Source organism: Eublepharis macularius, chromosome 5 (assembly GCF_028583425.1).
Source record: "Eublepharis macularius isolate TG4126 chromosome 5, MPM_Emac_v1.0, whole genome shotgun sequence".
Taxonomy (NCBI): Eukaryota; Metazoa; Chordata; class Lepidosauria; order Squamata; family Eublepharidae; genus Eublepharis; species Eublepharis macularius.
In genome coordinates, this window is record NC_072794.1 from 108,382,575 (window position 1) to 108,399,138 (window position 16,564).

Genomic DNA, 16,564 nt, shown 5'->3' on the forward strand with positions numbered 1-16,564 from the left:
GATTAAAATCCTTTTAAATAATGCAAACATGCAAACATGTGCTGAATCTAAAAAGAGATTAAACATTGAATCATTACCGATCAAGAATTATTATATAAGAATGATGCTCCGATTTGTTACTGCTCCTCACCCTCTTATTCGTCACATGATCAGAGATCACTGCTCTTTTCCACTATGCTTGGTACAGACATATGGTATAACTTTACAAGCCACCCTTGCTCTGTTATGTGGTCTACTATTCCAAGTCTGCTGTTTTGCAATAGCTAGAAGTCTTTTCTGTGCACCCTCCCTTTGACCTACTTGGACTGCCGGCTGCCTATTTAAATCAAAGTGCAAAGTTCCCACTTCCTCCTTTTCTTTTATTGCTTTTGTGCAGTTGCACCATTGCACCAGTTCAGCAGCACACTGAAATACTGATGCCTCTACCTATTTAAATACAGCACAGACTTCACGCTTCCTTTTCTTAATGTTGCTCTAGTGCAGTTCCATTAATATACTACCTCAGAAACCCACTGATACAGTAATGCTTCATTAGGTACTGTGATAGTAATCTCACAAAGTTTATTTTGATTTATAAATGTATTATGATAAGGATATGTACAGGTGGAGAACTCAGAAGCCAGGGATGCATGCACCAGCCCATTTGAGTGGAAACAAGACATACTGAATTTCTGTTGCATGACAAACTGGAATGTAAACACACATTTTCAGTTTAATACTGCTCTTGGAAATTAAAAACTGGGATTACACCAAAGCGCTGTTGTTATGACCTTTACTTTCTTTGAGTAGATATTTCTTTTAATCTTTCCCTTAACACCCTCTGGGTAGTTTGCTGCCACCAGGAATATTATATTCCAATATATTTTATTTAAGTTTTCCCTTTGGTAACGTTCCTAAGCGTCAGGCTCCTTCCTAGTTCTATGTGGCCCTGAGGATAGGAATGGGATATAGCAATGACAGCTACTCTGGGATATAACAAAACAAAATGAACTTTTATTTAGTCAAGAAGCGTATCGGTTTCATCAATGTAGTTCTCGGTTCTTAAAGTTACTTCCTATAAACTCATTCACACAGATCTCTTCTAAGGCTTCACACACAGCCTCTTTCACTAGACTCAATAGTTCTCTCACAAATACTTCAATATACTCAGGCAGCACACAGCTGGCCTCTCTTTCCCTGACTGAGTGACCTTTCACAAACATGCTCAGTTCAGGTTCCACACAGGTTGTATTTCTCTCATAAATATTTCAATATACTCAGGCAGCACACAGCTAGCCAGCTTTCTTCTGACTGAAACTTTTCTCTCTTTCCCTGTCAGTCTCAAACTGCATTCACTCTGCCCACACTCTCAGTCATCAACCAATCATATCGCTCACTCATCCCTCTCTTTCACCCCCACTCTTCACCTAGCTCATCAAGCATTTAAACATACATGCACACATTTACTTGAAATCATTACAGCTGTTTTGCTGTCATCATCAATATGTACATTTGTTTGCAATGATAAAAGCAATTTCCAGAGAATTATTCCATTAATGGATAAGGATGCCTCTGATTTCTTTTCTAACTAGTTTCCAGCCTGAAAACCTATTTTCTACTTCCTACCTGGGATGGAATGGAACTCCGACCCCCACCCCACCGCATTGTGCGATCCCTGAACCTCCATTCTGGAGGGCTCTCCAACAGGAAATAGGAGAAGTTTTCTGCTTAGCCTTTGGGCTTCTAAGCATGATAGACATGGGTGCAAGTGCAGTCTGTTGTCATCCAGGCATGCATAGACATGTAGACATGTGTAGATGTGAGCTTTATGCTAATATATGTGATCCATTCAATTATGAGAAGGATAGTTGTTTGATGTTTTAGTTGAGCAAAGGCCTGTAGCATCTTAAACATTAACATTCTAGGCATAAGTTTTTATAACAGCCCAATTCTTCAGCTCCACAAAGCATTGCTCCTTTTTTTGGAAGACTCAATATACACACAATATATCCTGTTGTCTAAATTGTCACAAGTGACAAGGGCATTTTGGTTCTTGCTATTGAATGTTCTAGGGAATTCAAAAGCAAAATACCACCCAAAGAGGCTTGATTTTGAAGTTGTTAACTGGGAATGCCACGGCAGATTCTTAATCAATAATGAATTCAGCACTTACATTCTGTCCTTTCTCTTATGCAGCACCCTTCTGTGAATGTCAGCCGCAGCATATGTATATTCTGGAAGTATTGTGCATGTAGATAATGTAGGATTTTGGTCATGACTTTGTAACAGATGTTCCTTAAGCTATATTTTTAGAACTCCTTGACAAATCCTAGCAGATGTTGAACATCAGGGTTAAGAATACATCTTCTATTGAGGCTATTCTTTGTTGATGATGTGAAGCCAAGAAATAATGTTTCAGGTGGGTAGCTGTGTTGGTCTGTAGTAGAAGAGCAAGATTGGGGTCCAAAAGCACCTTAAAGACCAACTAGATTTCTAGAGTATGCGCTTTCGAGAGTTGGAGCTCCCTTTGTCAGTTCAGGTAACTCTTAGATATCTATGATGATTCCTTAAGAGGTGCATTTTGTAATGTTTTAGGAAATGATTCTTGTTATCTCATCTAGGTTCATACATAAGTCACAGCCAGCAGTTTGGTGGAGAGGGAGCACAACATAACATAACCCTAAATAAAGTTAGTCTAATAGTGATTACATCAATAATATATAAACATAAATACCCCTGATTTAAATCAAACTTTTACAAATTACAATTTTATAATGAATATTTAAAATGTAAATTATTCTAAAATCTACATATATCTTAAAGCAAAGCACATGACTATCACACAAACTAAGACAACTTTCCTCTCAGAGAAACAATAGGACAAACATTACATATTTGGTTAAGCTTTAGAAATATGACTCATTTATGTTTTATCATTATAATGGGCAACCTGTAGGACCCACCACCATCACAGATTTTAGGAGATGCCACATTGTGTACTAAAATCTCCACTTACCTTGGATCATGTCATTCTTCTAGCTTGTGACCTTTAACTACCCAAGTCCTGCACTATGTTCACTGCTCCTGTGTTCGTGGATTTTCCATCTCAATACTTTTGTCTCACAGTGGAACACTGTTGTTCTAACTACAGAGCCATTGATTGTGGAAAATTATAGATCCCTACAATAACAAGTATTTCTAAGTTTCTACACTCCAAGCTCCACTGAATACAATGAAATTGACTTACTAGCCTTGTTCCATGTTAATAGGCATAGGGTTTAATTAACCCATAATTAACCCACAATTCCCTCCCCCCTTACAAATATAATTTTGCAGTGAAAATATATAGAGTCCATGACCAAATATTCTGGTTTATGCTACGCTCCTAGGTTGCATAAAGTGACTGTATAATTGCCATATCATCTAATTTGTATACCATTTTTAAAGAAAATGAATGACAATATAGGAACTTGGATCTAATGACAAGAGTGCACAATTGGGTAAAATATTATTTGCACAATTCACCTTCATAAGCGAAAGTCTAGAGGGTTGGGAGGGAGGATACAAAAATTGAAGCTGAACATCTAGGGAATGCACCTGGAATATTCTTATATAGTAGCTTCATACTGCAGGGTGAAATTTGGTCATCAGGTAAAGGACATATGAAAGTGCTCTATATTTTCCAGCATATGAAAAAAGTTCTAAAATTTACTGCACATCTGTTAAATAACACTTAAAAATTGACATTCCATTAACATACATATGTGCAGAACTAGAGAAAGATGACAAATTCTTAGAAACCATCAGCTTTCAGAAATTAGGCTCACAGAAGAATCTTTCCTTCATTTTGTACAAATCAGCATCAGGGCATTTTTCCAGCCTCACATAGTAGTTACAATAGGCTCTAGGAGACCAGGATTCAAATTCCCACTCTGCTGTGAAGCTCACTAGGTAGTCTTGGGCCATGACAGAGGCTTGGATACACCACCGTGTTTCCATGGACTGACGGATTTCTGCTAATGGAACAGCCCACAGTGACCCCTTCTTGGGTATTTTGGTCTGCATTAGAAGTGGGGAGCTGAGAAAGTTGTGTACTGTCCACAGAAATGCTCTAGTGGTCCCATGCTGCTCTCCAAGCCTAATTTACTTTGTAGGGTTGTTGTGAATATAAGGAATAGAGAACTCCAACATTATTTTGAATTTTTGGAGGAGGGGTGGGGTAAAAAGTACTACACAGGATGTACTAGGTACTAGACATCATGTGTGTTTTGCTGTGTATTCAAGAAGCATATATGTTGTGAATATATGTTCAATAAACAAAGCCACATGCATGCAGTGAAAAAGAAGTATGTGGGAACATCATGTAACAATTTATATGTAGCATATTTATGTACAAATAACACTTAAAGCAGATCTTGTTATATTGGTTGAAACGTCTCCCAGCTAGTAATTTGGTTGGTTAAAAGTGTAGAATCTGAACATCAAAACCAAGAACAGCCTCGTAATATAAACCTTTCACAGGGCAAATGTCATCAAGGGATCATTTGTGTTAAAATCCAATTCTGAGCAAAGTTAAGATCTTTTGTTTGAGGACCTTAAGGGAGTAATTTAAAGCTTGCTCATTCTAAATGAATGGTACTTTGTATTCAATACTATTCTAAAAAGTTCCGGCAAAATGAAGAACTTTACTAATGAGAATCTCCAGCCTACCCAGTCCACTCCTTATGATTAGAAGATATATAGGTAATGTACTCAAACAAGAGAATACACACAGCCTGTCAATTGTCTTTGTGGTTCTCCTTATTATAGGGGACAGATGATAAGCCAGCAGTGACCATCTTAGCGGCGTCACATTTCCAATATTCTCCTACCGGTTCTCTTCCAGTTCTTGAATGTTTTTCTTTTAGACCTCTCTCACACATTTTGCAAATCACTCCTGCTTTCCGGAAGAAGAGCCCTTCCATGGCTTTTCCTCCCCCAGAACCTCCTAGTGTGCAGTAATATGAAATACACCAATCCTTAAGTAGCAGATATAAAACCACAGAGCCCTAGCTTAAGTTGGTCAACTTTACATTAGAGCACAGAAAAAGTTCCTTCATTTTTTTATTTTGAAATATACTTTTATGAACCAAATATGAAATTCTACATCTACCATAGTGGTGGAAGGGCTGGTACACAAAAGGACATCTAAGATTTTAGGGTAGAACACTCATGATTAAAATGTGGCCCACGTCTCTGCAAATGTTTTCATCACATTTTCCTTGAACATTTCCAATGTAATTTGGTCTTCGTCTCTATAAATTACATCTTCAGTACTCAGCCCCATGCTTTGAAGTGCTCCTTTGAACTGAGGTACAGTTATGCAGCCCTGGCCTGCAGTATCTAGCATATCAAACATGGCATTCAAGTCTGATTTGTTCATAAGATAAGGATAGTCATTTGTCACTCTTGCAAGCTTTATTTTTTCCAGTGTCTTTATCAAGAAATCTCTTTGTTTTTTCTGGGCGGTGATAGAGCAACAGCGCGCTCAGGTTGTGCAAAAGGTCTGGGATTTTGTGCTGCTCCGGCCTGCAGCCTTCCTCTTCGTGAACCATCGCAGCTGCTCAAAAGTTCCTTCATTTGAAGGTCATCAAGGTTCTCTACTCTTTCAAAGGAGCAGTAAAAGGCAGTATCTCAGATGTACTGTGATTCCCAATTGCACAGCAGAAAACAATCACCACAGCTAGCAGATGTTCATTTTGTGGCTAAAATTTGTCAGCTCTGTACCAGAAGTCAGTTTCAATTGCAAATGTTGAACTGGTTCTCTCACCAGTATACTTTGTCAGCCATCATGAGCTTATTGTGCTTTGTTAATATTGATTGCATTGACACATTCCATGAAGGGGGAGGGGGCTTGAATTGCAGTTCTGGGGATTTTTAATGCCTTAAAAGTACACTACTAGCCAATGACATAACAGCAGGGGCAACAACAAAAATACTCTCTAGACATCTATCTCATTAGCTAGTGCAGAAAACATGCCAGGCCGCTCAAATTAAACAAAGAACACATTTTAAGAGCTGGCAGTGCACCCAGGCCTGAAAGCATCATTGCAGCTCAGTATTCTTCTGTACCTCAGATAGATGTGAGCAACAACCTAATTCCATTTGCATTTCTTGCTATGGTCCCAAATGTTATAGTATTTTCGTATTTTAAAATGTGGTTGAAAAGACTCAAAGGGCACAGAGCTGATCCCTATTTGCCACCAAAAACTTTAACTCAGATGCAACGCCCTGTATTAATTCCAATTTAAATTAAGCCAATATTATCATAAAGCTAAATCATATCCATAGTCCAACTAGAGACACAGGCAGCATATAGCACATGGACTACATGGGGTGCACTGCGTATATACATTTTAAAAATCTAGAGAAAAGGGAATTGAGTCACCGGTCTCTCTTTTCTGCAGGTGTTTGGAGCCTGGACTTGGCTAGAGGTGCAAGCATTTGCCAAGAGAGGAAAGGGCTTTTGCCCCCCCCCCCCCGTCTAAGATTCACAGCGTCTAGTGAGAGCTTTGCAGGAACCATGACCCACATGGGAATCAGGGTCAATCGTTACCTGCTTCAAAGAGGTACAGGGGCCTGTTGAGTTGTAGGTATTAGTGGTATGAGTTTGCTTCATTTTGTGAACTGCATCAAGCCTCCAGGGTAAGCTAAAATCAAGGTAAAAATATTCAAATAAAAAGCTAAATACTGTACTTGATATATATGATAAAAATGTATTTGACTTCTGCTAATCTTGGATAAGAGCAAGGAACTATGCAAAACACGGAAGGTCCTATCCTCTGAAAATTGGGCTTTTGAGACCACATAGCAGATGCAATATGAACTCAAGCGTATCTTGATAGCCCAGAAAGCTAGAAATTTGTTTTAAAGAAGGTAGAAAGGTCAAGATTAATTCTGCACCCACTTTTGTGTTTGTGCAAATAACTAGGCTATCAACCACCCCCTCCCCCCCATCTTCACAACCTCAAGGACTTCATCTCATCCAACTTTGGCACCTGTTCACAGCAATAGTTGAGGTATTGCAGGGAAATCCCAAGAATATCTCCATTAGGTCTAGACTTCAGACTTGATGTGTACAATACTTATTGCAGAATACCACACTGCAAAAGCAGGCTTGCCCTCAATCATTAGCAGCCATGGTATCCTTTCAGCTGTCAAGACAGATGCAGTAGCATCAAGCCATACCAGTGGGCAAGAATCCTTCTGTATTTCCAAATGACAGTCTCACTGCCAAAGGAATGTAAAAGCAGGTATACTGGGCTTTTGAAACACTGCAATACACCCCAGACAGGCACATTAGCAAAGGACTTGAACCCTTTTATACTGGAATGTCATCTGGCAAACTATGTACTACATGCCTTATAGGTGTTTAACACAGAACGTTTTAGTATCCCATTATGGAATCAGCAAACAGACATCTTTCAATCATGTTTTGCACTCGACTTTTTTCTTTCCCCGAGTTCCCTTTCAAAGGTTTAACCACAGATTAACGTGGGTTCAGAGCCACTAAAGGCATTCGTTCACTGGATTTGTGCAAGGCAGTATATAAGCACAGTATTGCTATTGTTATTTCTCCATAGTAAAAAAAAAATGTAACCCATTCTTGCAAAGATTAATGCATGGAACAGCATCTCAGGGACAAGAGAAGCTCTAAAACAAACTACCACACGCATTAATAACCATATTGATTCAAAATTTAAATATTTAAATAAACATTTTGACTTTAAAACAGGGGTGCATCATCTTCAATTCAGATATATGACAGGCATTGCTGAGGGTTCGGGCCTGTCACACTCAGGACCTGGATGATTTGGTGAGGCAACCTCTCTGTAGCCTTCACTCACCGGTTGGATCAGTGACCTAGCTTATCAGAGGCCACCCACCCTGTATCTCTCCACTGCAGTGCTTGTGGTGGGGGAAGTGCCTCCACTGCAGGCCAGGCTGCAGGTTCTGGAACAGCTCCCAGGCCCCAGCCAGCAAGTGGGCTCACTGATTCTGCACCTGCTGGCTCAGCAAGAACGTGTACTGGCAGCAAGAGTGATGCCTCCATTGGCACTGGGGTCTCAGGGTTTGGAGCAATTCCCAAACTGGCAAGGAAGGAAGTTACAAATACAGGGAGATGTTTCTGCGTTTAAGCTTGTATTTGTATGGGGTGTATGTGTGTTCTATTCAAGTAAATACCACAATTGGCAAGGCTGTGGTGAAATTCTAACTGCCATGTTGAGTAGCTTACAGAATTAACAGGCTACCTTATTAAAATTAATTTCCTCCAGTGTTTGGTTTCAACAGACAAGCAGCAGACAAGTGAGCTCTGTAACTATGTTTACTTTCTGCAGAGCAAGCAAACTCCACCATTATCAAGTCTGTGTGTTTGCAATCTACAACCCTGCAAAGTTTTGAGCCAAGAAATCCTCCAGAGGAGGGTGGAATATATTGCACCAAGCTAGCTGATGCACACAGAACTTCAGTGATGTTGTTCAACATACTCTTCTTCCAAGATCCAGGTATTCAAGCAACATTTTCAGCAAGGATAAGGGAAAGAGCAGGGCACAAAAGACAAGGCCAGTAGAATGAGGAAAGAATGGCCACAAGATAGAGAAGTGCCAACAACCAGTGCTAGGTCTTCTGTCCCCACACTCCTTGACAAATAAAAGCCACTGCAGTTCACAGCTCATTAGAGCCTTATCTGCATTGATTAGGATTTGGTATCCGCACAACCAAAGTCTGTCCATGATGCTGCCTTACTCCTTGTTATATTTTGGGGCTCATCTCTTATATCAGAAAATACTGCAAGTTAGCAAGTGAACCAATCCTTCATTACTCCAGCATCAGGCTTCACACAAATGAATAAATGGACACAAACAGTGAAATTGTCACCTATTTATTATACACAAAACACACACCAACAGCAGACTTCTACTGAGGCGGCTGACCACGTCCACGCCCAAATCCACCTCTCTGCAAATTTAAAAAGAAATATACACACATTATAAGCACACTCATAACTACTAACAACGTTCTGCTTGTTGACATGCCCCCTTGATGCCTCTATAATCCCTGACTCAGGAGAGAAATAGTAGAGGCGTGTACATTCTAAAATGGGTAGTGGGGGGGGGGGGGGGTAATGTCGCAAGGGGGTTTACCAGGACATAAAGGGACTACTAAGGAACTCCTCAAGCAAGCAAGGTTTGAGAATGCAAGTGAAAAGCAGCTGCAGCATTTGAAAGTTCACCTCCTAACCATGGTCTAACTTCTGGCGAGTGAGTCTTTAAGTATCAAACTGCTCAAAATGGAACTGTAGAGAAATTCTTTCCAAAAGATTCAACACTTCAGACATAAAAGCATTTATCTGACAGGGGAAGGGATACTGCATAGGGATCAATTTGTCATAAACTACAAAAACTTAAGGTCAAGAAATAACCTTTAGAAAGCCCATGGTGAAAATGCGGGGGGGGGGGGGGGGGACAGAAGAAAGTAAGCTAGCACAAAAAACATCAATGGACATATCTACTGCAAAATCTTACGGTCTACAGCCGTACTGCTTCATTCACTATTCATTCCATTTCTCTTGCTTATAAAATGGATACCAACAGTACAGGTACGTCACACTGTCACTTCACCCAAAAAGAGATCCTAGCACATAAATGGCCTTCTGTGCTCAGTGGCAAAGTGTATCTTTGTGATCATTTCCATCTGTGCTGGTGATACTTATTCAAGCCTTAAACCTAGCCGGATGCATCCACTGATATGCACCCGAGACTACCATCACACATACGTGCCCAGTCATTCATGAGTACAGTTCCATTTCGGTTTATACTGTCTATTCATGGTTGCCCTTCTAATTTTATTCGGAAGTACATACTAAACTTGGTGAGATAACTACTTTACTAGTGTTCAATTCAAACAGTGTAAACAGAACTGTTGACTACACACATTTGCCCTTATAGTAGTTGTGCTAGTTGGGCAACCTCAGAAAGAGACAGAAGAGTACAATTTCCTTCAGAAAACTTTGCATATACGTAAGACTTAATATTCTGCATGACAATACTTACAAACTGAAATTCAGTGGCTGCCCCAGCACCAGCTTCTGCTTTCTTGTCAGCACCAGCTGAAAAGAGAAAATATTACTTGGAAGGAGCTTGTCTGTATCACTCTGAGCTTCTAAGGAGATGAGAGTTTTTGCCATCGTTCGTTCGCGCTCTCTCTCTCTAAAGACGAGTGTCCTGACTAACTCATCAATGCCCAGCCCAAACCCCTGGACCTCGAAACATGAAATTTGGGGAGAACACATTTCTTTCATGATGTAAGCACCCACACTAAGAAGGGATTTAAGAAATTTGCCCCCTAAGGGCGCCCCCGCCCACTGTGAGCTCAGCCATTCTTCCCTGATTGGGCCACTCTTCCCTGATAGGGTCATTTATATATTCGGGCTGATTGTGGCTCACAACATTCCACACCTTATCCCACCCACCCCCTCCTGAGACAGTTGGAACACAGAGGTCATTTGCGTATGCAGCCTGATTGGTCCTCACCCCCCACATTCTAAACAGTTTGAAGTTGCTATTTGGAGTCATTGAATGTGTCCTGAGGTAAAATGCACCTCCCAGTCTTCCCCTAAAAGTTCACTAGTGTTGCCAATCTCCCTGTGGGGCCTGGCTTTCCTGTGTAGCTTTCAGGCTCCTGCCTGCTTGACCCCCCTCTCTCTCTGATAACGGGATTTAAAGTAGTTAAATCCGTAGTGAAGCATGGGTATTAAGCTAGTCTGGCTATAAAGACAAGCCAAGATTTGTGGACCCATTTACTGCCATTTTTCCATTCTCTATCATCTCTGACAACATAAAGCTTAATAGTAATACAGGGAAACCATAAAGATTGGTTAATCTATTATTTTGGCCACAATTTCACCACTTACAAGGAGGAGCACTGCGTCTGTATGTGTCCCTGTCAGCTTCACCACGGGTAAGGCGAGCAGGACGCTCACCCTCCAAACCTAAAATCAGAATAGCACAATTACTGATATACAGGCAAGTTATTTTAAAAGTCATCTGCAACAACACTGTAAAAATGCACAATTAATCCATGAACCCCTGCTAAACAAGACTACAACATTATTATTCAAAGTTTCCAGAAATATTTACAACAAAAACAATACTTTAAAAATTGGACAACTAAAATGTGCTAGAACAGAATTTCTTCATAATGCCAACTGCTTAGTTAAAACAATTATAAGCTACCATACAGTCAGATACAAGTCCTTTGGTCTTTATTATCCACAACTGACTTTCTTCACAACTAGCAGAATACACATGCTTACTATATGGGTTTAAAACATGCTGACTGGACACTAGCCTTGTTCTTACACACTTCTCCACAGTGTATTTCATGCTGTCTACTTATTGACTACATTACTCTATGAACTACTCTCTCACTGGAACCCAGCCCCTTAAAAGTGAAGATAGGCCTACACTACTGTTTCCAACCTGAGAAACACAGGGCAGGATGATGCTGCATACACACATGCTCTTGATATGGAGGACCAGTGCACTGTGATGATTAGAGCATTGGGTATTTGAACCTGGGTCTCCCCGTGGCCTAAATCACATACCGCAAAATTCACTGGAGTCTTTCCATCAGTCAATAGAGTTGTGAGAATAAAGCAGGGGGATAAGAGAACCACATATAACACCCTGAACTCCTTGGAGAAGAGAAAGGTTACGACAGTCAAATAATCATGGCTGTACTGAACTTTGTATATATTGGATTCCTATGACTTAAATGGAAAATGTCTATATGCCTAAACAGGCAAATAATAATATAGCCTGTAATCAGTCATGTGATTGTACATTGTACCCTTAATTCTACTCCAAGAATGAAGGGTACAATGAATTAGTAGCACAACACTGCTTATTTAAAAAACCACATCAGAAGGGCCAAAATCTAGCATCAGACACAAAAACCTCTATGAAAGTCATATTATGTAGCAGTGAACTTAAGAAACATTACAAGGCAATTTCAAACATACCAAAGCATGCCTCTCCTTTAAAAAGCACTAAACTTTTAAAAGGTCAACTGAATGAAGATCTACCAATCTTACTAATTCCTAAGCTTTTTGACAAGGAGTAATTCTTCCAGCTTCAGACCACTCAAGACACACAGTTCACAGGATTCTCTTAACCAGATTTCAAATCAGTCAAATAATCATGGCTGTACTGAACTTTGTATATATTGGATTCCTATGACTTAAATGGAAAATGTCTATATGCCTAAACAGGCAAATAATAATATAGCCTGTAATCAGTCATGTGATTGTACATTGTACCCTTAATTCTACTCCAAGAATGAAGGGTACAATGAATTAGTAGCACAACACTGCTTATTTGACTGATTTCAAATCAGTCAAATAATCATGGCTGTACTGAACTTTGTATATATTGGATTCCTATGACTTAAATGGAAAATGTCTATATGCCTAAACAGGCAAATAATAATATAGCCTGTAATCAGTCATGTGATTGTACATTGTACCCTTAATTCTACTCCAAGAATGAAGGGTACAATGAATTAGTAGCACAACACTGCTTATTTAAAAAACCACATCAGAAGGGCCAAAATCTAGCATCAGACACAAAAACCTCTATGAAAGTCATATTATGTAGCAGTGAACTTAAGAAACATTACAAGGCAATTTCAAACATACCAAAGCATGCCTCTCCTTTAAAAAGCACTAAACTTTTAAAAGGTCAACTGAATGAAGATCTACCAATCTTACTAATCCCTAAGCTTTTTGACAAGGAGTAATTCTTCCAGCTTCAGACCACTCAAGACACACAGTTCACAGGATTCTCTTAACCAGATTTCCCTTTAAGTTGATAGTAAATAAATTCAGGCCAGACAAAGGAAAGGCTCACTTAACTCATTAAAGTTAAGGAATTTGAAATACACTATCAAAGGGCATAATGTTGGTCATGATCATAAATGGTGTTAAAACAAGATTAGATAGATTCATGGAGGATGGGCCTATCAACAGGTACTAGCCATGATGACTAAAGGGAACCTCAATTTTTAGATGCAGTAAACATCTGAATACTAGCGTAAAAGCAACATCAAGGGAAGGCCTTAGCCTCTATGCTCTGTCTGATAGCCTCCAAGAACAATTGGTTGGTCACTGTGTTAAGCAGGATGTTGGACTGGATGGATCATTGGTCTGAATCACCAAGGCTCTAGCTATGTTTTTAATTTAGTCACAACCATACCCCAAGACAAGCATTGAGAGTAAAATGAAAATATTGGAAGCCAAGCTTATCATCTGGAAATAGAGAGGACAGTTCTACTTGAAAGAACAGAGAAACATTGCATGTGTCATTCTAATCAGTCCGAGCATTATATGGTATCTGAGCAACCAATCATCTTCACTCTGCGGCCCCAAATTCCTGGCAGCATCATACACTGTAACAGGGTCGTTTGCATGCCAAGTTGGTACATGGAATGTCACCACAGAAATCCTTTGAAGGAACCTCCATGTGGCGATTGTTCCAAGTTCAATCACAGGATGCTTATCCTGAAAGCTTCCCCAGGAGCTTGGAATCAATCCCATTTTCTTTAAATACAAGTCGGAAAAATAAAGCTCAGAGAAGTAGATTGGCAGGTCTACCACAAGTACTATCAGCATATGTTTATAAAATCTGAATTGAATCATAACACAGACTTGCTTTTGAAGCCAACAGCCTAATCATCTGTGTATTCAGTACAAATGGAGCTTCACCTCACCCTACAGCTCTGTCAGTTTGTGACACTGCCCGTAACTACCAATGAGCATGCACACCACCAACACTCCTTGCAGCAAGCCCTGCTCCTTCTAACTGGAAGTTTGCTTATGTATGTTCTCTATAACCATCTCTACCATAGAGAAAATACATTCACCCGTGGTAGGTGAAGTCCATAAGGTCCCTCCATTTGCAGCCTTCAGGATGACCTGCAAGGCACTGATCTTTTGCACTATTATCTGCTGACTTAGGGCTATCACTGCTGGAAACTGTTTTTGGGTCTCCCTGCTGGACATTACTTGTTAACTGGTGTTTGATACTTTATGCTAAACTGTATGTAAGCTGCATGTAGCAGTATATTTGTTATGATATTCATGTAATTTACTGTGGGTTTAATTAACCAGTTGAAAGGTGTTTGGGAAATGCCTTGAGCTTTTGAGAAAGGCAGGATACACATATTTTTAAATGCACAAATACTTCTAGCATAACTATCAATAAGCATAAATTGTGCAGTAAGTTTTAGAATGATCCCATCCCAAATATGTCCACAAACTTTGATTGTATTAACTTACACAAGTACATCCCTACTTGCAATTCTTCATCTGACAATAAGACAACCCAGAGACTATTTCAATAGCACACCTAGACACGCAATGTTGATTTCTCTGACAACTCAAAACCATTAAGTTATTCAGTGGCTTAGGAGCCACATGTGGCTGTTTTACATGCCATCTTTGGGTCTTCTGAGAACTGTTCCCCAATCTGGCATCTGTCCCATGTTTCAAGAAAACAGGCAAGGTCCTCACCTGGTGGGGCTTGCGGTTGGCTAGCAATGGAATGAGTATCATTGAGGTAAGTGAACTGTCATTTTCCCAGCCAGCGCTTACCTTTGGGACGTGGTCTACCAGTTTCAGGCCGGCTGCGCCGTAAGGTGGCAGGAACGATTTCAGGTGGCAGATGGAGATAATCCCGCAGGTACTGGATGCCTTCATTGGTCAGATACCAGTAGAAATGCCTCCATGCAAACTGCTCCTTGACATAGCCACGAGATTTCAGCGACTAGAAAACAGACTGTGGGTTACTCCATTTACAGTCAGTCATAATAGCTGAAGCTAGCATTTATTCACAGCAGATCTCAGAAGCTGTGCTAAACAGTAACAGAAGAAAAGCTTCTATCCTGAATACGTCTACTACAAATTAATGGCAAACTTTAAATAGTAATCAAATTCGTATGAAAGAAGAGAATGGGACAGGGTAGAAATAGGGCCACATTAAAATGCAAACACCATGTTATAAAACACTCCATCATAAAGTCATCACATATTTAAACAGAAAAGTGCTTTAAACAGCAAGAACCCGATACCACTTTTCCTTTTTGTCTCTGTGATAAATGTTTAAGGCCTATAGGCTCTCCTACCTGCATTGCTTTCATGACGTGGAGATTGGGCACATTCTTGTCCGCCAGCTCTGGGTGCTTTGGCATGTGAACATCTTTCTTGGCTACCATCACTCCCTCCTTAAAAAGGAGCTCGTAAATGGCAATGCGGTTCTTTTTAGGCATCAACATCTACAGGAGATATAAATTAAGGTATGAAAAGCAGCTTCCCCCATCCAAGTGACAAACCACAAAACTGTATCAAGAAAGGCAACATCCTTTAATCCAATATATTTCCTTATTGCATTGCAAAAACAAAAAGCAGCATGAAGACAAAGCTCACAGTAAATGCTTTAAGTCACTAGAGGAAAATGGAAAGAGCATGTCACATGTACAAAATTCCTTACACGTTACCAACAGTCAACACCACCCCTGCTAGCAACTACAACTACAAGAAAAGAGTTTAACTCTGATTGCAGCCTTTCTTTAGAAGGCTGCATAATGTAGAAGTTTCATTATATCAGAAGAACTTATTTCCAAACATGCAAGTCTCGAGTGTTAGTGTACTGGAGAGAATGTCAGAGTAGGATCTGGGAAACCCAGGTTTAAATATCCACTCTCTCTGAAGCTCCTCTACCTCACAGAGTTGTTGTCGGTGGAATAAAGTAGGAAGTCAAATTATTACTGTAAGCCCCCATTAGGGATAAAAACAGAGTATTAAGACAACCACACGATGCAATCAGCCTGATTTTGTTTTTGCTTAAAAGCTTGAAATTACTTCTCTCCTTCCCTTTTCTTTCTCTGAGAAACACCGCCTGGGCGCACACAGGAAGACACAACGCAGAGAACGAAGTTTAGACCCCAACCCTCTATTTTCGTCTTCGCTCTACAAAAAGCCAAGGCCTGCCTCAAATTTCCGCCTCCCCACACACAGGCTGCCGTCCCCCCGCCCTTCTGCTCTTCTCTGACCAAAAAGAGCACAGCAGAGAAGAGGAGCAGGGGGCTGGATGCAGCCTGGATCGGAACCCGACCCACTAGCCGCCGGATGGGGACGATACAGAGAAGATACAACAGCCAGAGCAAGGCCCTACCGTGGCAGCAGCGGCGGCCTCAAACGCTGAAAAGGAAGGAGCATGCGCAGCGCGTCCGCTTCCTGTCTCAGAGGGACCCTTGCGCTTAGAGGCGCCTACCTCACTGCCTGCGAGTCTTTGCTGCAATATCGGTGAGGCACGTTGCTGTCAAAAAAAAGCTCCTGGTTAGTGGTCGTTTGTGCAAGAGCCTCCGTAGAAACACAACTACAGATAACGCTGATTTGTTGGGGCGTTTTCTTTTCTCCTGAAGCCCAACTCCAAGGTCACATTGATCTTTTTAAAATGAGAGACAGACCCTGCATTAAGAAGTGGTA

At 40.5% G+C, this 16,564-nt stretch overlaps 1 protein-coding gene across 1 annotated transcript; it reads right to left on the reverse strand.

The window, feature by feature from the left end:
- Nucleotides 1–8,886: 8,886 nt before the first annotated feature.
- RPS10 (ribosomal protein S10) lies at nucleotides 8,887–16,333 on the reverse strand. Its single transcript, XM_054980279.1, has 6 exons — nucleotides 16,251–16,333; nucleotides 15,202–15,351; nucleotides 14,672–14,843; nucleotides 10,934–11,011; nucleotides 10,074–10,129; nucleotides 8,887–8,979 (listed from the first exon to the last, which is right to left on the reverse strand). The coding sequence occupies exons 2-6, from the start codon at nucleotides 15,349–15,351 to the stop codon at nucleotides 8,938–8,940; spliced, it is 498 nt and encodes a 165-aa protein (XP_054836254.1). The 5' UTR covers nucleotides 16,251–16,333; the 3' UTR covers nucleotides 8,887–8,937.
- Between the last annotated feature and the right edge of the window lie 231 nt (nucleotides 16,334–16,564).